Source organism: Heteronotia binoei, chromosome 3 (genome assembly GCF_032191835.1).
Source record: "Heteronotia binoei isolate CCM8104 ecotype False Entrance Well chromosome 3, APGP_CSIRO_Hbin_v1, whole genome shotgun sequence".
In the NCBI taxonomy this organism is placed as follows: Eukaryota; Metazoa; Chordata; class Lepidosauria; order Squamata; family Gekkonidae; genus Heteronotia; species Heteronotia binoei.
The window spans coordinates 99,034,397-99,059,505 of NC_083225.1; the positions used below are offsets into that span (position 1 = coordinate 99,034,397).

Below are 25,109 nucleotides of genomic sequence, written 5' to 3' on the forward strand. Positions count from 1 at the left end.
TAGCACTGGATGCTGGTGAATAGTGGGAGATCTCCCAAACCCTGCAGGGCAATTCATGTATAAGTCTCAAGCAGTGTCCTCTCTAAATTGAGTTACCGTAGTCTAAGCTAGCTCACAGATTTATAGCCTCCAGCTCATACATTTTTGTTTTAGCTCAGGAAGGATGACTCCCTTACCTTAACATCTTATGTAGCTTGTCTGCATTCATACCATTTCCGTTGTCCATGAATGTCAAACACGTACAATCATTTATAACAGTTTTGTCAATCCACATCTGTTTTGCATTCACATCTGGATCATAAGCATTATCTGAGAATAGTAGCGCAAACATATTTAAGCAACTCTGAATCCCTGTGACCCTGACTTAACTACTCAGCATCTTTCTGCTCATGTTTAACTTTGAACAAATACACATTTTATTAATGGAAGCCTTCTTCTAAAATTTCTGTTCCTTTTCCAGGAGGAGATCAGGTGAGACGGGAGAATTACAGTCAGCAATGGCATGATATCATTTCTGGGAAAACCTAGAGGTGATACCATACCTCTGTAGGATTCATTGGAAAGCACTTCCTAGACAGGCATGATGTCACATTTAGGTTTTCCTGGAAGCAGGGTGGATTTGATTTAAATCACTAGTCAGTAAGACTTGATTTAAATCATGGTTTTTTATATAAAGGCTAATTCTTGCTGTCCTTAATATTTACTACCCAGATGAGGGTTTCATTTTAGTATAATAACTTTTCAGGTTTTAGTTATATAGATGAAATCACTGCAAGGTGAACTATCTCCAGTTTAATAGGTTAATCATTCATATTTAGACAACTTTTCTACTGTAATTTATTGGAAGGATAAAAATAAATCATTAATAATAACCATTTACATTGTTTTATTTAACCAAAACAATAACATTGTACAGCATATGTATTCTAGTATTTGCTTACACTTCCATGAGAATACACTCATAAAGATCTCAAGATTTCCAAAGTATTCTACTCAAAAAGTTTTGCCCTCATTTGTACTGCTTGTCCTTCCCTCCTCACACTTAGCTATTAACATCTCCTCCTTATCCAGAAATATTTCACCCAAACTATCTTATATTCACTGAACTTCTTGAAACTTAGCACTTAAGAGTTAAGGGGTTGATTCTGTGTGGATTTGCAGAGGACCAATAAGACTGAGGTTTCTCAACTCTGTATGTTTATTTTGTTACATTTTTGTTGTGAAGAAACTTGTGATCTCTGCAAACACAAATTCATAGTTCTGAGAACTGTAAAACCAAGCATCTGTGAAAAGTCTTCTAGATAAAAAAACTGCCCAAAATAATCATACAGAAACCTCTGGGAAAGCATGATATTGCAAATGGAACATTGCATGAATATACAGCAGCCTCACAATATATAACTAAAAGCTAAATTCTTATTTCATGATGAATAACCTTTGGACTATAATGTATCTTAAACAGAAAACTAATTTTAGATAGATTTTTCCTCAAAAAGCATTTTATTTTTAAAAATCCAATTTAAATGTTAAAAATCCATTTTTTAAAAAAAAATACTGATTTTTATCCACCCTGCCTGGAAGTGATGTCACGTCATCGCCAATAATGTTTAAAATTTTTCTTTCTCCCACTGGCCACTGGAGTGCTGGTGAATAGTGGGAGATCTCCCAAACCCTGCAGGGCAATTCATGTATAAGTCTCAAGCAGTGTCCTCTCTAAATTGAGTTACCGTAGTCTAAGCTAGCTCACAGATTTATAGCCTCCAGCTCATACATTTTTGTTTTAGCTCAGGAAGGATGACTCCAGAGCACACTAATCTATGCAATAGCTCACAACTTTAATGACAGTAGCTCACAAATTAGAATTTTTGCTCACAAGACTCTGCAGTTTAGAGAAAACACTGGTCTCTAGATGTATTAAAATTAGCATCAACAATTTTTACAGCCTTCTTTTTGCACTTAAAAAACTATTAGGGAAGCACATGTTATATTGTCTTCAGATTTTATTGCAGTACAAATAATTTCCATATAAAGCTTCCATATAAAGTGTCAGATCTGTTTGCATATAACATTTAAACCACACTTGATTCCCCCTACCAACCAGGTATTTCAGTTCAAGGGCTTATTATTGGGACAGAGATCCTGTTTACTACAAGTACATTGGAAGAAGCATGCCAAATCATACTTTGGCTCTGTTCAGGACATTGGATAATTTTCTGAACTTTTCCTGAAAATTTTCCTATTTAAATTTTTCTGGAAAACTCACATCACTGATCCAAAGTACCACAAGGAGACCAAAGGAAATGGAATGGAACTTTCCTCCCTCTCCTTAGTCCTAATTAAGTCTCTGAAATTCTGCTCATGGTGATGGTAATCAGGTATTCTTATTAACAGGGTACAGAGTGAAAGGAAGAAAATGGCAAAAATCACTCTCCCTGAGCAACAAAAGTGTTATTTCATGGGCTAAATGGAAGCTTTAATATTTTCAAGCAAACTAGGAGTGTACTCATTAAGCCAATACAGCCTTAAATCCCACATGAGATTCTTAATGGGCAAAACAGAAAAGCAGTGGCTATGCACATGATTCACACACTAAGCAAAAATGCCTTAAGTAAGCAAAATGTTGTTCACATACCTATGAGTTCAGCCACAGCACTGAATGGCCATGTGTGACTAGTAGAGTTTGTATGCAGAAACTTCGGACACAACTGTAATAAAAGAAGGTTTTAATATTACATTAAAACATTTTTACTTCCAGCTCAACATATAAAAAAAATTGCTGTTCTAACGCTCACAAAGGTCTACTCTAAGTTGGTAATCACCCACATATTTTTGTTACCTGCTTCTGCAAGTTTCAATTAAGAATAGAAAGCCTTGTCAGAATTGCACAACACACCATGTGTCTTTTTGGCTGATTAGTTTGAATCAAAGTTCCCTCTAAACCAGTTTGGTGTAGTGGTTAAGTGTACGGACTCTTATCGGGGAGAACCGGATTTGATTCCCCACTCCTCCACTTGTACCTGCTAGAATGGTCTCGGGTCAGCCATAGCTCTGGCAGAGGTTGGCCTTGAAAGGGCAACTGCTGTGAGAGCCCTCTCCAGCCCCACCCACCTCACAGGGTGTCTGTTGTGGGAGAGGAAGGTAAAGGAGATTGTGAGCCGCTCTGAGACTCTTCGGAGTGGAGGGCAGGATATAAATCCAATATCATCTTCTTCTTCTTCTAAACTGCAGAACAAGAATTCTACTTTGTGAGCTACCGGCATTAAAGTTGTGAGCTACTGCATAAATTAGTGTGCTCTGGGATCATCCTTCCTGAGCTTAGACAAAAATGTGTGAACTAGAGGCTAAAAATCTGTGAGCTAGCTCACGCTAACTCAGCTTAGAGGGAACATTGGTTTGAACATATATAATACAAAATTTGGAAATGAATTTTTTAATGGAGAAAATAGGGCAGAGAGAAGACTTCCACTTTTACCCTTATCTCCTCCCTGTCAAGTTCCCTGACAATTGGGTCAGGATGTCAGATGGTTGTGCTGTATTCGGCTATTCACTCATTCTCCTTTATTTGTATTACCTTGCATTGCATACCGTTATCATCTGAGCTGTGCATTAATTTTTTACCTTGCTCAAACATGTATCCAATTGTGGCTATTCTGGCATTTCACTTGCTGTAACTTTTCACAAGATGTGCAGGAGGAAGAATTTGGCAATGTTATCTGGTTCCCATGGCAACATCTGACTTTGGCCAGACGACCTTGGGGGTCCAGCAAAGACTTCTACCTAGCCCTGGAAACCTAATGGCTTTAATTTGCATATTATTGGTTCTCTTTGTAAGTTACTCTATTCTTGGTAATGGCTTCGTAGCATGAAGGTCCATTGCTCTGCATCGATCTCTAATAAATTTCTGACCATTTTCACACGTGCTGAATGACTGGGATCAGTAACTGGCAAAATCTTACACTCTCCCCCCCACCCCAATCCCTGCTGCCCCTTTACTGGGAAGGTCAGATAGAGGGAATGTTCTAGGTCAGGGGTGTCAAACATATGGCTCACAAGCCAGAACCATCCCCTGCATAGTTTGTATCTGTCCTGCAAGCAACTGGCTCTCGCTTTCTTAACTGGGGTTGCTGATGCATCACAGCTTGCTTTGGCCATCTCCCTCAATCACACTAAATACAAAGGCAATCTTCTCTTCCCTGCATTGGCTGAGACTCCTCCCTTGGGGAGGAAGGAATAGAACAAGCGAGAGCTTACTTTGCCAGGCTCCCTCAGTTGCACAGGATACAAAAGTAATATGTTTTTTCCCTGTATTGGCTGAGGCTCTGCGTCTCCTTCCCACTGCTACCGTAGGTGTGGGCATGAACCAAAGTTTGAGTCATACATTTAAGACCAACAAGGTTTTATTCAAATGTATGAGCTTTTGTGTGCTTTGCTTACAGCTACTGTGCATGCGTGTGTTGTTGGGATTGTTATGCCACAGCTCTCCTAGGTGCAACTGGGTTCACCACCTCCTCTTTTCTACTGTATTCATGCCCTCATAATCCAGTCTTTCTCAGTAGGAAAGCAAGGTGAACTATTTAGATGAGGAATAACAAGCCAGTAAGGTGGAGTGGCCTAAGAGTGTGTGTCCAGACCAATTTCATCCAAGACATTTCCTTTGTAGACTGGGAATTTTGAACCTAGATTTCTCAGATAGTAAGATGATACTGACCACTACATACATTGCTATCTCACTATTCTTGGAACTGCCTCAATTAGCTATTTTTCTGGGGAAGACTATATTTTATATAAGGGATAGGCACAAGCCAAAAAATGAACTGTAGTTCGAGCACAAACTAGGCCAGGTTTATGGTTCATTTTGAACCAGTTCATTTGGTTGCAGCAACCTGTCTGAAATGGAAAAGGAACCACCTTTTCCCTCAGATGGCTCATTTTTGCAGTTGTTTTTCCAGACAGCCTGCCACTGATTCAATCAATTGTTAGGCAGCACTGGGGTGGACTTCTGGGAGCTCTAGAAACACCCACAGCAGTTGTCCACAGCTTGATTGGCATTTCTGGGAGCCAATCATAGAGGTCCTATTCTGCTCTATGGGAGCAGACACTCTGAGTCAGCTGTTTTCACTTTGCAGCACAAAGAGAGGAGGCAGTTGTCATGACAGCTGCAGTTGACCTTTCCTGGGGACCTCTGCTTTGGGGGGATACAACTCAGACATTCCAAATCCAATCTTTGCCAAACTTGGAGAGAGGGTGGAGGAGATCCTGCTGAATACTCTCAGTGAGTTTGATGAAGGAGCTGTTCTACAGGTCCTGAACCAAATGAACTATGAATCAGTTTGGGAAATCAAACAAACCACAAACCAAAACAAACCACCAGTTTGGGCAATCAAATGCACCATGAACCAACACAAACCACCATCTCCCCAGTTTGTGCTCATGCCTAGTTTTGTAGACAAACACACAGCCCTCACTTTGTGTCATGATGCCTACACATGTTCATGACCTGTGCACAAAGCAACTTTATGTATAAAAGCTCGCAATGCCCAGCCATTTCATGTTTTCCCTTGGGTCCTAGGCTCAGATATTGACCATGAGATTTCTCATGCCAATAAATCAAAAGTAGGTTTGCAACTTACAGATACACTCCTGAACAGCATACTCAAAAACACTACAGCACACAGACATTGTCTCCAGAGTTTTATAATAATTCAGAGCAAGAGCTGTCAGCTATCAGACTGTTAAGTAAACAAAATACTGCAAGAGTACTAATATTTTAAGCATGCTTGCAATTTAAGAAAAAAATATTTAATTATGTGTCTTTTATAGAGTTTATATCTCCACAACCTGGCTTTACATTTTATGACACACACACGGCTTGGCCCAACAAGGTCCTATTTATGTCAAATCCAGCTCTCATAACAAATGAGTTTGACACCCCTGCTCTAGGTCTTTTCATGCTTCAGATCACAGAGCCATGGGGTCAATCCTACCAATTTTTCACAGGGGGAGGGTGATGGGCCTTCCTGGAAAAGGAGCAGAATGGATTGGAGAATGCATTTTCTCATTATAATTACTCCTCTCTGCAAAGAGGAAATCCAGCACAGCTCTTTAATGCAAATGGACTAGAAAGTCAGCCTGCATGCTGCTGCTAACATTTATGGATGTGCATGTCCAACTCTTGCCTTTCCAATGATGGTAGGAAGGAACTGTGGGACATGCAGTTTTTGAAAAAAAGCCAAAATCCAGTATTATCCTGCATATGGGGTGGGGGGAGGGGGAGAATCATCCCTGTTTTCACACCCCAAGGTAGCACAGCCACCAGTCCCTTCCCTAACCTGACAGCCAACTACACACACTGGTTCAAGATCCAGACGTTCCCAAAAGAAGATCAAGTCCAATAAGGTTCCAAACTTCAAAGTTCCAGCCAAGGTAGTCAGTAAGATACACACAAAACAAGAAGTGTCCCAAAGTCAGATCCAAGCAAAGGACAAAGCTAGAATGAAAAACCTTTCCCTTATGCCCAAATCTCTGCATTGGCCTGATTCTAATTAACTAATCAAATGTATAGCTTGCACAAGGGACCTTTTCCTTTCCAATCACAATTTAAGTAAGTAAGATTCGATTTAAATCATGTTTTTTTACATAAAGGCTAATTCTTGTTGTCCTTAATATTTACTATCCAGATGAAGGTTTCATTTTAGTATAATAACTTTTCATTTTTAGTTATAATGATAGTGATGAAATCACTGCAAGGTGAACTATCTCCAGTTTAATAGGTTATTCATATTTGGACAACTTTTCTACTGTACTTTATTGGAAGAATAAAAATAAACATTAATAATCACCATTTACATTGTTTTATTTAAAAACAATAACATTTTATAGCATATGTATTGTATTTGCTTACGTTTCTGTAATTTCAAGATTTCTAAAGTATTCTGCTCAAAATGTTTCACTGCCATTTGTACTGCTTGCCCCTCTCTTCTCACAGCTCTTAACATCTCCTCCTTATATAGACCTATTCCCACTCAAACAATCTTATACTCATTGAACTTCTTGAAACTTAGCACTTAAGAGATAAGAGGTTGGTTCTGTGTGCATAGATTTGCAGAGGACCAGTAGGACTGAGATTTCTTAATTCTATAAATTTATTTTATAACCTTTTTTCTGTTAAGAAGAGACATGTGATCTCTGCAGACACAAATTCATTTCTGAGAACTGTAAAACCAAACATTCATTCATTCATTTATTTATTTATTACTTTGCATTTATATCCATTTATTTATTTATTACTTTGCATTTATATCCCGCCCTCTCCGCAAGCGGACTCAGGGCGGCTTACAGTATCATAAAAACAATCAATTCCATAAAACATATAAAACCATAATACATTTATCAGTTTAAAACTATTACGCTATCTCAATCCAGTCTGGCGGTATTGGGTTCTGACTATGACCACCAGCTTCTGTAGGATGTCCGTGATAATGTCTTCTAGATAGAAAAACTACCCAAAATAATCTTACAGAAACCTCTGGGAAAGCATGATATTGTGAATGGATTAATGGAATTCATTTACCAAAAAATTTAAACATTGCATGAATATACAGCAGCCTCACAATACATAACTAAAAACTAAATCCTTATTTCATGATGAATAATCTTTGGACTATAACGTATCTTAAATAGAAAACATTCTGCACTACCTGGAGTTTCTGGAGAAGGGTCAAGGGCAGTCTCACATAGAGAGAGTTACAATAATCTAGCCTGGAAGTGACCATTGCATGGGTCACTGTGGCCAGGTCATGGGGTGCCTGCCTCATGACCTGCCATCTGACCTGCCTCAGATGGAAAAAGGCTGATCTGGCAGTAGTTGTAACTTGGGCCTCCATAGTCATAACCTTGATGTTGTGTTTTAAAAACTGCATTGCCAAATCCCCAACTATTTTAGGCAGGCATGGTTTAATGGCAGGGGGAGGGAGTTTCAGAGATGTCAGTTATCAAAGACTGTTAAATAAACAAAATATAGCAAGACTGTTATTGTTTAAGCATGTTTGTATTTTAAGTTAAAAATATATTTTTATTGTGTTTGTGTCCTTTATAAAGTTTATGTCTATGATACCTGGCATTATATTTTATTTATGTAACACGTAGCCTGGCTCAACAAAGTCCTGTTTATGTCAGAAATGAGTTCAAGTCCCATGAAAGATTCCCAGATTGTTTTTGTATTTTAGGAAATGGGATCAATTTTTATGTTTAAATTCTAATATAGCTGTAGTCTACCTTGAGAGTTCTTTTGTTGGGAGAATGCTGTTGAACTAAAGACGTCATTCTCCAACAAAAGTTTTCAAGGTAGACTGCAGTATGAAACTAGAATTCATAAAAAAAATTGACTGGATTCCTAAGACATGAAGAAAAAACTGGGATTCCATATCCATTACAGATAAGCAGTCATCTGCTGGCTATCCCATCACGTAGGGTGGCTTGTCTGGCATCAACCAGAGAGGCCTGGCCTTCTCCAGCATGGCTTCAGCTCCGTGGAATGGACTTCCTGAAGAGGTAGGGGGAAGGGCTCCTTGGAGATCTTCAAGAGGTGCTTCAATGCCTGCCTGATTGCCAGGACTTTTGAAGGGGTCTTTTTATCGCAAGCATCTTTTAAACAGAGGGGCAAAGAGATCTGGGGTTTGCTATTTCATTTTTGGTTTTAACTGAACATGTTTTTAACTATTATTGTAAGTCAACTTGAACCACCAGGAAGGCAGGGTATAAACATTTTAATAAATGAATAAGTCAGAAAAATCAGGAGAATGCATTATTAGTTACTGCTGTGGCAACCCCATATTTTTTGTATTTTTATATATGCATGTTTGAGTGTGAGTATGTGTGTACCTGGAAGTCATTATGACTTCTGGTGACTGATCCCTACAGAGGGCCTGGAGAATATTCCCAAGATCTTCTGACTGTTCCCAGCCCAAGAGATGCCTGTCTTGTCTCTACCAGGGCCATGTCTTTCTCAGTCCTGGCTCCAACTTGATGGAATCAGCTCCCTAGGGAGATCAGGGCCCTACCTGGCTTCCTAGCTTTTCATAGGTCCTGTAAAACAGAGCTGTTCCGCCAGGTATTGGGTGAGGCAGCGGGCATCTATTCACTAGATCGGTTGGCCTCCCCTACTGTACTATCCTATTGCGCTGTTTTGCTGCATTGTATTGTTATGCCATCTGGTCCTGGACTGAATATTGAAATTGGTGTTTACTGTTATGCTGTTTTATTGTTATATTGATTTCATTGTGATTTTATTATTCACGTTGTGCTCTGTTCTGAGCCCCTATGGGGAATGGGTGGAATGTAACAAACAGATAATAATAATAATATTCAGAGAGGTGGCTGAATACAACCTGTCCCTGCCTCCTGCCTTTGTTATATCAAAGAAGTCTCCCATCCAAGTACTTGCCAAAGTCGATCAGCTTAGCTTCCAAGATCTGATGAGATCAGACTTGCTTGGGCTATTCAATTCAAGGGTAACTTTCCAATTCTTGATTACATCTGATTTTAACACACCCAGTATTTCCTGCATTTTTTGACCATGATTCATTGCCTTACATATTATTATATATTATTTGCATGCCAAGGTATGATCCACTCTTAGTCTTTAAGGCGTCACAAGACTACTGCCTGTATTTGCTACAACAGACTTAACACAGTTACCCTACTAGAAAATATAACAGCACTCGCCCCGAGACTGGCAATGCAATCAAAATTACATTCTGTTACATGAGGTACCAGAGCTAGTCACAGTGAGTTTCTCTTTTGACAACTTCAGACTCTTCCAAGGAGAAACCTGCAATGTGCGTACTGAGGGGGAAGCACAATATTTTACTGCCTACATACTCAATGGGAGCTGCTGTAGTACAGTGGTTAAGATTGTCAGACTAGTATTTGGAAGACGCAGGTTCAAAACCCCTCTCATGCTATAGAAGCACACTGGGTGACCTTGGGCCAGTCACGTTCTCTCAGCCTAATCTACTTAACAGCCCCAGGGCAACACCAAACTTAAATACTTAACAACACTTAAAGTATTAAACATGAATAATTGAGAACAATATGTGAAATAATAATAATAATAAATTTTTGTATCCCGCCCTCCCCCGCCAAAGGCAGGCTCAGGGCGGCTAACAGGCATGGTAAGTACCATGGTTACAATAAAATACAATCATTACTATAGACAGTTAAAATAAATTAAGTTACATTCATAACTTAAACTAGAACTTAGATACAAGAGAAAACCATTATGATTTATCAATTAAGGTGCTACATTCAGAGTATGTATAGAACGGCTAGCTGTCATATCCCGGGCTTCATCCAAAAGCGAGCTGAAAGAGGGCGGTTTTGCAAGCCCTGCGAAACTGATTTAGGTCTCGCAGGGCTCGCACCTCCTCTGGTAGTTGATTCCACCATTGGGGAGCCATTGTTGAGAAGGCTTGCTCCCTCGTTGATTTCAATCTAGCCTCCCTTGGTCCAGGGATTTTTAAAAGGTTTTGAGAACTAGATCTCAGTGGTCTCTGAGGAACATGTGGGGAGAGGCGGTTCCTAAGGTAGGCAGGTCCTCGGACATATAGGGCTTTAAAGGTAATAACCAGCACCTTGTAGAGAACTTGGAACACAATTGGCAGCGAGTGCAGTTCTCGCAGCTGAGGCTGTACGTGTTCCCACCGAGGTAGTCCCACTAACAGCCTGGCTGCCGCATTCTGCACTAGCTGCAACTTCTGGGTTCGGTACAGGGGCAGCCCCTTGTAGAGGGGCATTACAGTAGTCTAGTCTCGAGGTGACCATTGCATGGATCACAGTTGCCAGGTCACTACGTTCCAAGAAGGGGGCCAGCTGCCTCGCCCTCCTAAGGTGGAAAAAGGTGGATTTAGCAGTGGCAGCTATCTGGGCTTCCATTGTCAAGGAAGACTGCAGTAGCACTCCCAAACTTTTGACCCTGCGCACTGATATCAGTGACGCACCGTCAAAAGTTGATAGGGAGATCTCCCCTCCAGGTCCGCCGCAGCCTACGCAAAGGACCTCAGTCTTCGCTGGATTCAGTTTCAGCCCGCTCAGCCTGAGCCAACCTGCCACAGCTTGCAACGCCCGGTCCAGGTTTATAGGGACATCATCAGTCCGCCCGTCCATCAGTAGATAGAGCTGGGTGTCATCAGCATACTGGTGGCAACCCAGCCCATACCCCCGGGCGATCTGGGCAAGGGGGCGCATGTAGATGTTAAACAACATCGGGGAGAGAACCGCCCCCTGAGGCACCCCACAATTAAGTGGGCTTCTCTGGGACAGCTCCCCTCCAATCGCCACCCTTTGTCCCCGACCTTCCAGGAAGGAGGAGAGCCACTGTAAGGCTAGCCCCCAAATTCCTGCATTGGCGGGTCAGCAGCTGATGGTCGACCATATTGAACGCAGCCGATAGGTCTAACAACAGCAACACTGCCGAGCCGCCTCGATCCAGGTGTCGCCGGAGGTCATCCATGAGGGCGACCAGAACTGTCTCCGTCCCATGGCCCAGGCGGAAGCCGGACTGATATGGATCTAAGGTGGAAGCGTCATCCAGAAATTCCTGTAATTGCAACGCCACAGCCCTCTCTATGATTTTGCCCAAAAAGGGCAAGTTTGAGACCGGCTGGTAATGGGCCAATTCAGCCGGGTCTGATGTAGCCTTTTTCAAGAGAGGGCGGACCACTGCCTCCTTCAGGGGTGTTGGAAAGAAGCCCTCTAAAAGAGATCTATTTATGATGTCCCGTATAGGACATCTTAGCTCCTCCTGGCAAGCCTTAATTAGCCAGGAGGGGCATGGGTCCAGATCACAGGTTGTTGGGCGCGCAGTGACGAGAATTCTGTCAACTTCCTCCAAGCTGAGCGGGTCAAAGCCGTCCAAGATCAAACCAGAAGACATGCATTGGGCCTCGAGTTCACTTACTGTATCTAAATTGTAGCAAAGCCCACCCTAACAAGGGAAATTCTACTTACAAATAATACAACAAAGTAACACAATATAACACAGTGCAATAATCAATACAAAAGCAGGTTGCTCTTGAGAAGTAAATATCAAGCCAGTCCAAAAGTGTGGCTCAGCGAACAATGTTCTTCTCTGGCCACTTGAGACTTGACCACTTAAAGAAGCAAAGCTGTACTGGTGATCAATAATATCCAGTTTCGGGTAGCCTTAAACTTCAGTTTGCATAAATCACAGAGCAATGTCCCTGTTCCTGAAATACATTCCAAACGAGGGAAAAAATGTATTCTAGCTGTTGGGATGTCTATTGCCCTCCTCTGGATTGAAATATGATCCTTCTGTTCCTAGGCTCTGAAAAAGCTATGTATATGATTGTCACACACAATGATCCAAAAGGAAAATTGTGATTGGAAGTGGGTTTAGGAATTTAGTCCCTCAAGCAATCCAGAACAATTGCTAAAGAGTTAGAGCTGCTGCTTGCAAACACACTACCATTTGCAGTAGGACAGTGTTACTGTTCCATACTCCCTACTAGAGAATCTATAAAGTTATGACATTTTATATACTGGTAACAAGCTCCTAGCACATCTGCTTTGTAATAAACTACTCTTGCTTGCAGTTGAATTTGAGAGAAAGAAAACATTCTGCCTGAGAGAATGAAGGAACAGCCAGAGCAGCAACTTTCTCTCCTGTAAGGTTTTTTCCAAGGAAGAGGGGGTAACAGTTGCTCTCCACTTAATGGAAGTGTTTGCAATGGAAGGCTGGAAGTTAATTCTTCATTCTCAAAGCTTCTACTGGCCAGAGTGGCCATTACAACCACAGGATGGGTTATAATATAACACCAGCCCTCCTGGAGCACACCAATAATCCATTTCATTGGTATACCTTGGATGGCTGATTTGCAGGGGTAAAGAGCCCCCCCTCCCATGCACCCAGCATTAAAAGACAGTGTACTTCTGAAGACTAAGGTTCCAGGTAGCATTCACAGCTTACAGTATTTTCTTGTTATGTATGATGCAGCTCTAGGGCTTGGAACTTAACAGGCAAGAAAATGAGAAACTACAAGAGGGCTTATATCTGAGAGTCACTCATGAATCAAAATATGGCAGCTCACAAAAAGAGTACCACTGCAATAATATGCGCCAGCAGTTAGAGCCATCTACCATTGCCATTACATTCCCCACCAAGCTACCGGTGCAAAAGACGTAGAAGAAACAACATCTGTACTAACAACATTTGCTGACAAATTGTTTTACAGCATGAGGTATCTTCAAAACAGTCTTCTATCAATATTAGCCTTGACCAAAAGTATACAATGGGCTGGCCAAACTGCAGCTTGGGAGCCACATGTGGCTCTTTCAAACATATTGTGCGGCCCTCAAAGCCCCCGCTGCACTATCAGCAAGCTTGGAAAAGGCATTTGTCTCTTTAAATCACTTCTCCAAGCGAAGCCAGCCTGCGGTTTTGAGAATGCATTTAAAGTTAAAGTTGCTTTCACCTCTCCCTCCATCTATTTGCCTTCCTTTCTTCCAACATCTGATGTTCATGTCTTACAGCTCTCAAACATCTGACATTTATTCTCTGTGGCTCTTACATTAAGCAAAGTTTGGCCATCCTGATCTACAACATCCTAGCAAACATCTGGCCCAGGGGCCGAATCAAGCCCATGGAGAGCTCCTATCAGGCCCTCGAGCAACTGGCTGTCATCTGCTTCTTTCACCCTCTCTCTTGCTTCCTTCTGTGTAACAGCTTGTTGCCCACATCCGATATTGGTGTTATGCAACGCCAGGTCTATAAATAATAAGACCGAGACCATCAGGGACTTCCTGCTTTTGCAGGACGCTGACCTGGCTTGCGTGACCGAGACCTGGGTTCAAGAGGGGGAGACGATGGTGCTCTCCCAGATGACCCCCCCCCGGGTTACTCGGTCTTTCACCAATCTCAGATTAGCGGGCGGGGGGGAGGGGTGGCGCTATTCATATGGGAGGGTTACTCCTTCCGGGCTCTCCCGGCCCCAACAATCGATGGCATTGAGTGTGCCAGCCTTGCGTGGGATGTCGGAGAGAGGTTGGCGATCTGGCTGGTGTACCGTCCGCCTAACGCACCGGCCAGCGCCTTACCATCCCTGATGGAAGCGGTGTCGGGCTGGGCGTTGGAGTACCCAGGGCTTGTGGTCCTGGGCGACTTCAATGTCCATGCCGATGACGCGGCTTCCACTCGGGCGATGGACCTAGTGTCTTCCATGGCGAAACTGGGACTCTCTCAATTTGTCACGACCCCCATGCATCAGGCGGGACACACATTAGATCTGATCTTTGCGACCGGGATTCAAGTGAACGAAATCACAACTGAGGCGATACCATGGTCGGATCACTTAGCCCTCAAGGCTCGTATGGAGACGCTACCACAACCCTGTAAGGGCGGAGACCCTATTTTGGCTTGCCCGCGGAGCCTGATGGACCCGGAACGGTTCCAAATAGCTCTTCGGGATCCTTGGCCCCCTGGCGATTCCCTTGACACCCTGGTTGATGCCTGGCAAGATCAGCTATCTGGGGTAATGAACGAGATCGCACCTCGACATCCTCTGTGCCCTCGTTCGAGGCTGGCTCCTTGGTATACCTTGGAGCTACGCCGACTGAAACAAGGACTCCGACGACTAGAGAGGCAGTGGCGGCGCACTCGTGACGAAGCGACGAGAGCATCCTATAGAACGTTTATGAGGTCTTATGAGATGGCAGTCAAGGCCACAAAGAAAAACTACTTCGCGGCCAAGATTGCGTCTGCAAATTCGCGCCCGGCACAATTGTTTAAAATAATTGGGCATTTAACCACACTGCCTCAGGGCAGACCAAATGTTAGAGAATTAGAAATAGGCTGTGAGGCTTTTGCGAAATTTTTTGCAGACAAAATCACGTCGCTCCACCAGGACCTGCCCATCACGTTGGATACAGTACATGAACTCGAGGCTTCGTGCTTGTCTTCTGGTTTAATCCTGGATCATTTTGACCCACACAGCCTGGAGGAAGTTGGCGGAATCCTCTCCTCTGCACGCCCTGCAACTTGTGATTTGGACCCATACCCCTCCTGGCTAATTAAATCTTGCCCGAGGGAGCTCAGATGTCCTTTACAGGACATCATAAATAGATCCCTCTTGGAGGGGCGTTTTCCAACACCTCTAAAAGAGGCCTTGGTCCGTCCCCTCCTAAAAAAAAGTACAGCAGACCCAGCCGAATTGGCAAATTATCGACCGGTCTCTAATTTACCGTTCTTAGGTAAACTTATAGAGAGGGCAGTGGCATTGCAGTTACAGGGCTTTCTGGATGACGCTTCCATCCTAGACCCTTGCCAGTCTGGTTTTCGCCCAGGCCACGGGACGGAGACAGTACTGGTCGCCCTGGTGGATGATCTCCAATGGCATCTGGATCGGGGTGGTGTGGCGGTGCTGATGTTGTTAGACCTGTCGGCTGCATTTGATACGGTCGACCACCGGCTACTGACCCGCCGCCTCGCCGATGTGGGGGTTAGGGGGTCAGCCCTACAATGGCTCTCCTCCTTCCTTGAAGATCGGGGACAAAGGGTGGCAATCAGAGGCGAGCTGTCCCAGAGACGCACACTGGATTGTGGTGTGCCACAGGGAGCAGTTCTCTCACCGATGTTATTTAACATCTATATGCGCCCCCTTGCCCAGATTGCCAGGAGATATGGGCTTGGGTGCCACCAATATGCAGATGACACCCAGCTCTATCTACTAATGGACGGCCGGCCTGACTGCGTCCCAGAGAATTTAGACCAGGCTCTGCAGGCTATGGCAACTTGGTTAAGGCAGAGTGGGCTGAAACTGAATCCTTTGCCTAGATCGGGGCGCCCGGGGAGGAGAAATACCTCTCCCGGTCTTCGACGGGGCGCCGCTGAAAGCAGCATGCCGGGTCAGGAGCCTGGGAGTTTTACTGGAGCCTTCACTATCAATGGAGGCCCAGATTGCAGCCACTGCCAAGTCAGCCTTTTTCCATCTGAGGCGGGCAAAGCAGCTGGCCCCCTTCCTAGAGCGTCAAGATCTGGTAACGGTGATTCATGCAACGGTCACCTCGAGACTAGACTACTGTAATGCCCTCTACATGGGGCTGCCTCTGTACCGAATCCGGAAGCTGCAGCTAGTACAGAACGCGGCGGCTAGATTGTTGTTGGGGCTCCCAATGTGGGGTCACATACAGCCTGGGCTGCGCGAACTGCACTGGCTGCCAGTTGTATACCGGATTCGTTACAAAGTGCTGGTTATTACCTTTAAAGCCCTATATGGTCGAGGACCTGCCTACTTTAGGGACCGTCTCTCCCCATATGAACCCCAGAGAGCACTGAGGTCAGCTGGGAAAAACCTGCTGAACATTCCCAGGCCGAAAGAGGTGAAGTTTCAAAGCACCCGCAACCGAGCTTTCTCTACTATGGCTCCACGCCTATGGAACCAACTTCCAGAGGAAATGCGGGCCCTGCGGGACCTTGAACAGTTCCCGCAGGGTCTGCAAGACTACCCTCTTCCGGTTGGCCTTCACTGATTAAGAGGGAAACTGCTAAAGAACTCACCATCATAAACGTAATCATAGCACTAGTATATTTTATTAATTTTATTAATTTTAGGATTTTAATCAGAATTTTAATTAAACTGTCAATGTAGTTTTATTGATATTGTATGACTAATATATGAAATAATGCTGTTAGCCGCCCTGAGCCTGCTCCGGCGGGGAGGGCGGGATACAAATAAAAAATTGTTGTTGTTGTTTTGCAAGGCTTGCTCAGTAGCACCGGAGCTACAGAGCAAAACCTCTATTTTCTCCATTGGCTGAGGCTCCTCCCTTGGGGAGGAAGAGCTTGCTTTGCCAGACTATCACAACTGCACAGCAGAGCTACTTTCTTCTATTGGCTGAGGCTCCTCCCATTCCTAGTCCCCCGGGGGAAGGCAGGAAAGAGTCAGAGCTTCCTTTACCCAGTTCCCTGGATCCCATGGAAGAAATACAAAGAAAGCACCCTTAAGACCAATGAGTGGTAATGTTTTAAGTTTTTTTTAAAAAAATCTTTTAATTGTGTTTTTCTGTGTCCTTTATAAAGTTTATATCTCTATCTAATCTTAAAAAGGTACACATAGGCCCCAGCCCAACATGGCCCATCCCGACAAGGTCTCATTTATGTCAGATCTGGCTCTCATAACAAATAAGTTCGACACCCCTGTCCTTCATATTGCTGAAAACTCAGCAGCAGCAGCATTATGATTCCTGAGGCATTTGCATGGTGGTCACTCTTATGTGTGAACTGATCTTCACTCTAAATGTAATACTTTATTTCCTTCTAATTTTAAAAGAATGAGGTAACAATCCAAGGCCAAAAAAGGATTCACAATATATACTTTCTATATGTCCCTCATTAACATGAGTATTCTGAGAAAGGATGAGGGGCACACAGCACCTTTGGGAAAGTATCAGTAACACTTTTCCCGCCCCAACAGATGCTACATGCATCTGTCTTCAATGTAGATTCATCACAGCTCATATAACAGAGGTGTTCACTCATTTCCTTTGAGTTGTTTATTTAGGTAGGCAGCCATAGAATATCAGAACTGGAGTCTGCCCCTGGGCTTAATTTAATACAGTTTTCAGCAGGGAAATTAAGACTTTTACAGCAGCAGCTACACCATGTCAAACACTAGTGCGCTTTTAAAGCAGTGTTTTTATGTTTACATTCTGTTCAAGTACTTTTTTCTACCAGTAACCAGCTCAATGTCTTGCTGTCCTCGTATGCAGAAAACTGTGACCCATCCTTCAGCATCCTGCAGAGTCCCAATGCTTTCTGAATTAAGAGCCAGTGTTGCCCAGACATGATTTCCAGAGGGCCTCAAGAACCACTTCTGCCCACTTGAGATACCATGGCTGTGATCACACATGCGAAATAATGCAGTTTCAATCAATTTTCATTGCACTTTCCAACTGGATTATGCCAGTCCACAGAGTAAAATCCAGTTGGAAAGTGCATTGAAAATGGGCTGAAACTGCATTATTTAGCATGTGTAAGAGTTCTGCATGTATTGTCACCTCTCATAGACTGTAAAGCAAAAGGTCAGTGGGAGGAATCTGCTTGAAATTCCAAAACACAGCAACAGTAGTACAGAAAATCCTTGGAGGAATGGCAGGACAAAGATGTAGGGGGGGAAATAAAATAAATGGGAGATGTAAACTCTGATTTTCACTGAACTGATACTCTGACTTTCTTCAGCAAGTTGGTGCAAATCCGTACAATTAAGCACCCTGGGTGCAGAGCAGAGGCCATAGTTTAGTGGCAGAGCAGATGATTTGAACACAGTATTTCCAACCAAACTGCTAGCATATTCTATTAAAAAAATCTCAGGTGATAGGGCTGGTAAAGATCTTCTCAGGAGACCTCAAAGATCCATTATCAGCCTCCCCAGTACCAGGCCAGATGGTCCAATATGGTTAATTTATAAAACCGACACATCATTTCCTTCAATGTATCAACACGGCTGCTTAAGGCCTCTGTTAACTCCTCCTCTTGTGCTACAAAGCGAAAGCTAAAACCCAGGAATGTTTTATCACTCCCACGATTTGCTTTCCTATATTTCTCACTCCTGCTCCATTGAAACCACATTTGATCTACGTCTTCTTTAGATTATTAAGCACAGCACTAAATCACTGGCCAGACAAGCATCATGTCTCTTAAGGCAGGACAAACAAAAAAGGCAAGAATTTATAATTCCACAAGGAATCAGATTTTGCAGGTAATAAGAAGGCTGTGCTAATATGAAGTAAAATTTTTGTTAGCAAAACTCCTATGCTTTTTAGAACTACACAACATTGAACATTTCGCCACCAGCAAGTTCTCCCATCACTCAGGATAATCCACACTGGGTGTTATTTTCCTTTTTATACATCTCTTAAATATAAGAACCCTTTGGGCCAGGCCCAAGGAACAGCCATTTCCAAAAGATAAACCTCCCAGCTCTTCACCTCCCGCCGCAGAAGAGAAATTCATCTCTTTGAGAGGAGCCCGCGGAAGGAGGGAAGGACGGTAATACGCCAACGACCTCTCTAGCACAGAAACATATAACAGGGAAAGATAATCGAAACTTAAGGCGAAAGAGAAACCAACTCTACCCCCAAATACGCGCGGGGGGGGGGGATCGGCTCTGAACCTTGTCGCCCGCCTTCTCCTTGCAAGTAAAAATCTTATTTTATCATCCAGCACGGATTCCACCCACAAACATTACCCACTCGCCCCATCCCCTCTCACCGCACTGAGGAGAATACCACTCTTTGCTTGCACCGCCGCCATTTTAGCTTGACTATAACAAAAGCCGCAGCAAGGGTAGAAGGAAAAAAAGCTTCCTCTTTCCCAACCCTGATATAAGGCACTTCCGGGGGCGGAGACTGGATCAGTGGAAATAGTTTTTCTTGTCGTTTTTCTTTGTTGTTTAGTCTAGTGGGGAAGATATACTTTTCTTATCTCGTATAGACTTGAGTTCAGCGCAGAAACATAGCTACTTCTCGTTTTTCCTATTAGTATTTTTTTCTCTGTTGCCCACGTGAGGTGATGTAGATAACAATATGCATGGGTTTTAATACGAAAACATTAGAAGCGAGGCTCATTTTCCAGCCTTCAGGTTTTGTATTTTAATGACTATATTTTCTAATTAACACTTGCTACAAAATCTAATCCTAAAGCCACCACAGTTCCTTAACAATTGTATAAAACTCTGTCAAAGTTGTAGTATGTAAATAAACTGCAGGGAACGTGCAAGAACTTGGAGGAGTCACTTCACTTCCCCCCATATATCAGCGTTCCCCGCCACGTCTGCTTTCTTTGTATTACCTGGCAGCCTCCATATCATCTACACTTTTTGCCTGACTTTTTCTTCCCACTCACCAACCAACCTTTCTTTTATCTGCCCTCCACTCTTCAGCTTTAATTTTTACTTCATTTACACCCACTTCTCTTCATCAAGACCTTACATGGATAGTCCAGACTAGCCTGATCCCTTCAGCTCTTGAAAGCTAAGCAGGTTCAGCCCTGGCCAGTGTTTGGGCAACCACCAAGTAATACCAGGGTCACAATGGAGAGGCAGGCAATGCCAAACCATATCCTGGAGATTGGCAACAATGGTTCCCCATGAGGAAATGGCTGGTTTGGAGCGTGGGGTCTATGGCATTGTATCTGTTTGAGGTCCCACCCACCCCTCAAACCTCACCCTCTCCAGGCTCCACTCATCAAATCTCCAAGAATTTCCCAACCTGGAGTTGGCAACCCTATCTCCTTCCCAGCAGCAGCAAGCAGCCAGGCAAAGGGTAGCCAACCTCTAGACTGAGCCTGAAGGTCTCCTGGAAGACAGCAGACTGCAGACAACAGATCTCTCTCCTCCTGGAAAAAAATAACTGCTTTGGAGGATGGACTCTGTTATATTTAGTTGAGGCCTCTCCCTTCAAACTCTAGCTTCCATAAAGTCTACCATAAAATCTCCAGGAATTTCCCACCAACCTGGAACTGGCAGCTCTAGTTAGGACTGGGCCCAATGAGTTCTCCCTCAGAAGTCAAAATAAGCCTGGAAAGGTCCTCTTCCCCCTGCCTTTTACTGACAGAACCAGGCTTAGTTGTTTTTTATTGAGAAAACTGAGGTTGTTGCTTAGCAACAGGCACTGCCTAGCAGTTCCCCAGAGGCTCAATCCTCATCTGTCCTGGGGCTAACAGTGGGCAGGGAAGAGGAGCAAGTCATCCAGTGCCATGCAAATGCACTTGAATTATGTTTGATAGGCCAATGGTTGATGCAGAACCCACCCAGCCGATGGGAGAGCCAGACTGGGCCGGTTCCATAGGGCTATATATATATATATATATATATATATATATATATATATATATATATATATATATATATATATATATATATATATATATATATATATATAGCCACTACACCTCACTGGCACTCAGATTTCCCTCCTTCCCTCTCACTGGTAGCTTCTTCCTAGAAAATATCTGGCCAATATGCAAAAATCATTCAGTAGGAAGTTGCTCAGTTGAGTTGTATAGTGACTGCTGCCAGGACTGCCTGAGTCATACAAGTTGCGTGTTTGGGGGTGGGGGGGAGGGTTGCTGCTGGGTCTATGCAAGTTGTTTGGTGTTTCATGGCTAGGTAGCCACTGCTTTATCCATGTGTGGTAATAATTACATGGTATGAAGCTGCTCTGTTGTTGCAGCTGCTGGGCCTGACCCCAGTAAGTTCTTCCTTCAGAGCAGGAGGGAGGGGAGCATGGATGAATTGGGAAGACAAAGCAGCTATGGAAAGGACCAACCCACACCCACTTGCATTTTACTAACAGAAACTGAGGTTTGAAGGCTGGCAATGTTGTTGTGGTTGCCTAGCTACCTTCAGTCCTTGGCAAATAGAAAGGGAAGACATGGAAGTTATGACAGACTTCACATTTCTGGGATCCAAGATCACTGCAGATGGTGGCTGTAGTCATTAAATTAAGACATTTGCTCCTTGGGAGGACAGCTATGGCAAACCTAGGCAGTATAATAAAAAGTAGAGACATCACCCTGCCAACAAAAGTCCATATAGTCAAAGCTATGATATTCCCAGTAATAATGTATGACTGTGAGAGTTGGACCATAAGGAAAGCTGAGCACAGAAGAATAGATGCTTTTGAGCTGTGTTGCTGGAGAAGAATCTTGAGAATCCCTTGGAGTGCAAGAAGATCAAATCAGTCAGTCCTAACGGAAATCAACCCTGACTGTTCCCTGGAAGGTCAGATGCTGAAGCTGAAATTCAAGTACTTTGGACACCAAATGAGAAGGGAGCACTCACTGTAGAAGATCCTGATGTTGGGAAAGAATGAAGGCAAAAGAAGAAGGGGACAGCAAAAGATGAGATGGCTAGACAGCATTACTGATGTAATTTGAAACAGTATGTGAACTCAAGGCTCCATGCCTGTCTTCTGGACCGGTTTGGATTGTTTTACAACACTCAGCCTGGAGGAAGTTAACAGAATCCTCTCCATGGTGCACCCAACGATGTGTGATCTGGACCCCTGCCCATCCTGGCTGATTAAAGCTTGCCAGATGGAGGTATGATATCCTATATGGGATATTGTAAATAGATCCCTCTCCAAAGGGCTTTTTCCAATGCCTCTGAAAGAGGCAGTGGTCCGCCCTCTCTTGAAAAAAATCTACACTGGACCCGGCCAAATTGGCACACTACTGGCCGGTCTCAAATCTACCTTTTGTGTAAAATTATTGATAGGGCAGTAGCGCTACAGTTACAGCGTTTTCTGGGGGACGCTTCGATCCTAGATCCCCATCAGTCCGGTGTAGGAATGACCACTACCGGGAGAAAAAGCTTGCCCTCTGAGCCAAGTTCCTTTATTTTATACATGCTCCAATTATACTGAAATCACCCACACTTAAAGCATAACAGTAAATATCTGCACAGTTACAAGGAGGTCGTGTCTGCATAGTCTACAGAAATTAATACAAGCTCAGCAGTTGTCAGGAATAGATTTATCTGAGGAAACAGGAATGTGGTTCAACTCCAGTGTATGAGTCCTGTACTCTTGTGTCTGCTGACTTTGCAGAGTATAGGTGAATCAGGTGGCATACCAAACGCGTGATTCCCCCACATTGTCTGCAGACTGTGTGGGATATGGGTAACCAGGCAGGCACGTGTTCCCCCACACGCCACTCTTTTTTCTTTTCAAGCCCTCTACACATGGGTGTTCTCATAGACTGCTTCATCTACAGACAATAGTTGATAATACAGTAAAGTAGGGGCTTGAGGGGCTGGGGCGCATAAGGTGCGGATTATGGGCAACAAGCATTGTGTACAACAGCAACAGGTAAGGCCAAATATCAGAATGCAACAAATAATGAGAAACACATGCCGCAACCATCCCCATGGAATCCAGTTGGTGAGCCAATCAAGATTAAAGGCCCATGCTTGGTCTTCAGCAATTTTATGGAAAATTTGCAAGTGCTGTCTCAACTGAGAGATACCCCATGAAATGTTACCATTGTTATTCACATAATAGCAACATTGTTCTTGAATTAAGGCACAGGCACCACCCTGCTGAGCTGTTAGAATATCTAAAACTTTTCAATTTTGCAAGACAACCTGACCAAGGGATTTTACTTCATTTTGTAAATCAGCAACCAGATCAGCAGTGATGTTAAAACTTTTCTCAATTTCAGCTGACATGTTGAGAATAGCCCTTTCCAATTCAGCAACCCCTAAGCCTGGGAAGATATCCCGCACAGCTGAGTGAAATGCAGACCCATGTTCTATAAGAGGGTTCTCCGCCCGCTTGACACGGCCAGGCATATGATCCCATCCCAGGTTGAGGGTGTCATTGTACCCCAGGCTGGATCGTATAGAAAAGGGAAGCTGCATGGTCCCCAGAGCACACTGTCCTTGCCAGGGGTAAGGGATGTATTTCATAGCCCTAGGGGGGTTCCCACAAATCCAAAACCAACCTGGAGTGATGAATAGAAATCCTTGATTGGGAATAGTGTCCATAATGTGACAGGAAGCATTGAGCCAGTTGTCTGCAGTGGCTGTCTTAAGGTTAGAAGCATTACAGGTTGTAGATTGTGCAATGATCCGGAAAAGGGCCACATTAAAATTTTCCCAAATGGTTTTGTTAGCAAACCAAGCAATCCCCGAAGTGTTCAATTGTAAATGGAGTGTAAAGTTAAAGGGAGTGAGGGTAAGGTTGGAATAATTTTGGCCCACTATGAAGGTAGTGGTATTGGGAGTTCCCTTAATTACCTCCCAACTCATGGATGTGGAATTGAATCGAATGATTTGCTAGCAGTCGTTATCTGCCAAGTAACCCAACTGGGGTCTGGTACTGGAAGGACTGCGAAAGCATACAACGAAAGGCTCATACACATATCCCTGAAAGGTTCGGGTTAGGTATGTTATGTTTCCCACTGTAATTTTCTGCAACCCATGATTCCATGATCTGTGGTCACTGCCCCAGTCCACCATTGCCCCTGCCCATGTATAGTTGGTATACAATTGGCCTCGAAGATTGCCAAACCCTATTTTGAGCTCATGTAGCAAGCAAATCCAGCATCGAGTTTTATTAGCGAAACGTTGTATCCACCCCACCAGGGGTAAATGGGGATGTGCTGGGGCACCAGGGTGGGGTAGGCCTCAAACACTCCGCCAGTTGACCCAATAAAGAGGCATAAGCAAAATCCCCACTGAAAGCCCCACATTTCTGCAATTAAGCCCCAAGTGGATCGTCACTGTTAGGCTCAAACAAATCGTCACTTATCCCCACTAAAATAGTAATCTACAGAGGTTGTTGAGCTGTTCTCATCTTCCGAAGAATCCGAAGCATCTCCGTGTAGGGGCACAGGAGCACACTTGACGCACCACTGGCTATGCCAAAATTCAGGGTCAGCGAGGTTTTCTATGGGTATTGTTTCAGAAGGAGCCAAGGTGTTCTGAGAGTGTTCCCACACATGAAAGCACCCACTGGAGTTAGGCTGGACTTAATAGTAATAGCGAGCTTTCCACGTTTGAAGCTTGTGAGGGTTGGAGTGCTGAAAAAACACCTTTCCCCAGCCCTCGATTGCCCCCTTGAGATCACAGTACCACCAAAACTGCCAGTTATAATTTTCACAAAGATGCCCGGTGGTTAACAACTGAGGCCCATAAGGATACTGCAAAGGATCTTCAAATTGTAGGGCAAACTGGTTAAAGTGGTGAGTGTCGCTCCACTCTGGATTGTCCTCTTGATAGTAATTCTGCAGAGGAAATGCCTGCATGAGCACATCAGGGAGAAGTCAGGCAGCTAAATAAAGAAGCACACACAGTATGAGAAGCGAATTGGTAGTGATAATTGCAAAGATGGCAGCACACAGGTTCTCGGGAGTTTCCGGCTGATTGTTGGCTCTCAGCACCTGCTGACCCCTGGTGGTCATTTGTTTCACTGCCCCCCAGGTCACCAGAGGGGCCTGAGGGGACTGTCAGGGCTGTGGACTCATCAGGGGCGACTCCAGGCTGACTTCCTCCATCTTGGAAACCGGGTTGGGGGCCACCTGATGCCACGCCATG

General features: G+C 43.9%; 1 protein-coding gene across 1 annotated transcript in view; it reads right to left on the bottom strand.

Moving 5' to 3' along the window:
• Positions 1-19,402, bottom strand: part of MORC3 (MORC family CW-type zinc finger 3) — a 58,759-nt gene extending 39,357 nt beyond the window's left edge. The window contains exons 1-3 of the mRNA XM_060234274.1: positions 19,283-19,402; positions 2,633-2,705; positions 177-309 (exon numbers count right to left, since the gene is read on the bottom strand). Of these exons, the coding sequence (XP_060090257.1) occupies positions 177-309; positions 2,633-2,705; positions 19,283-19,324 (248 nt within the window). The 5' untranslated portion in view covers positions 19,325-19,402. The remainder of the gene's footprint in view (positions 1-176; positions 310-2,632; positions 2,706-19,282) is intronic.
• Between the last annotated feature and the right edge of the window lie 5,707 nt (positions 19,403-25,109).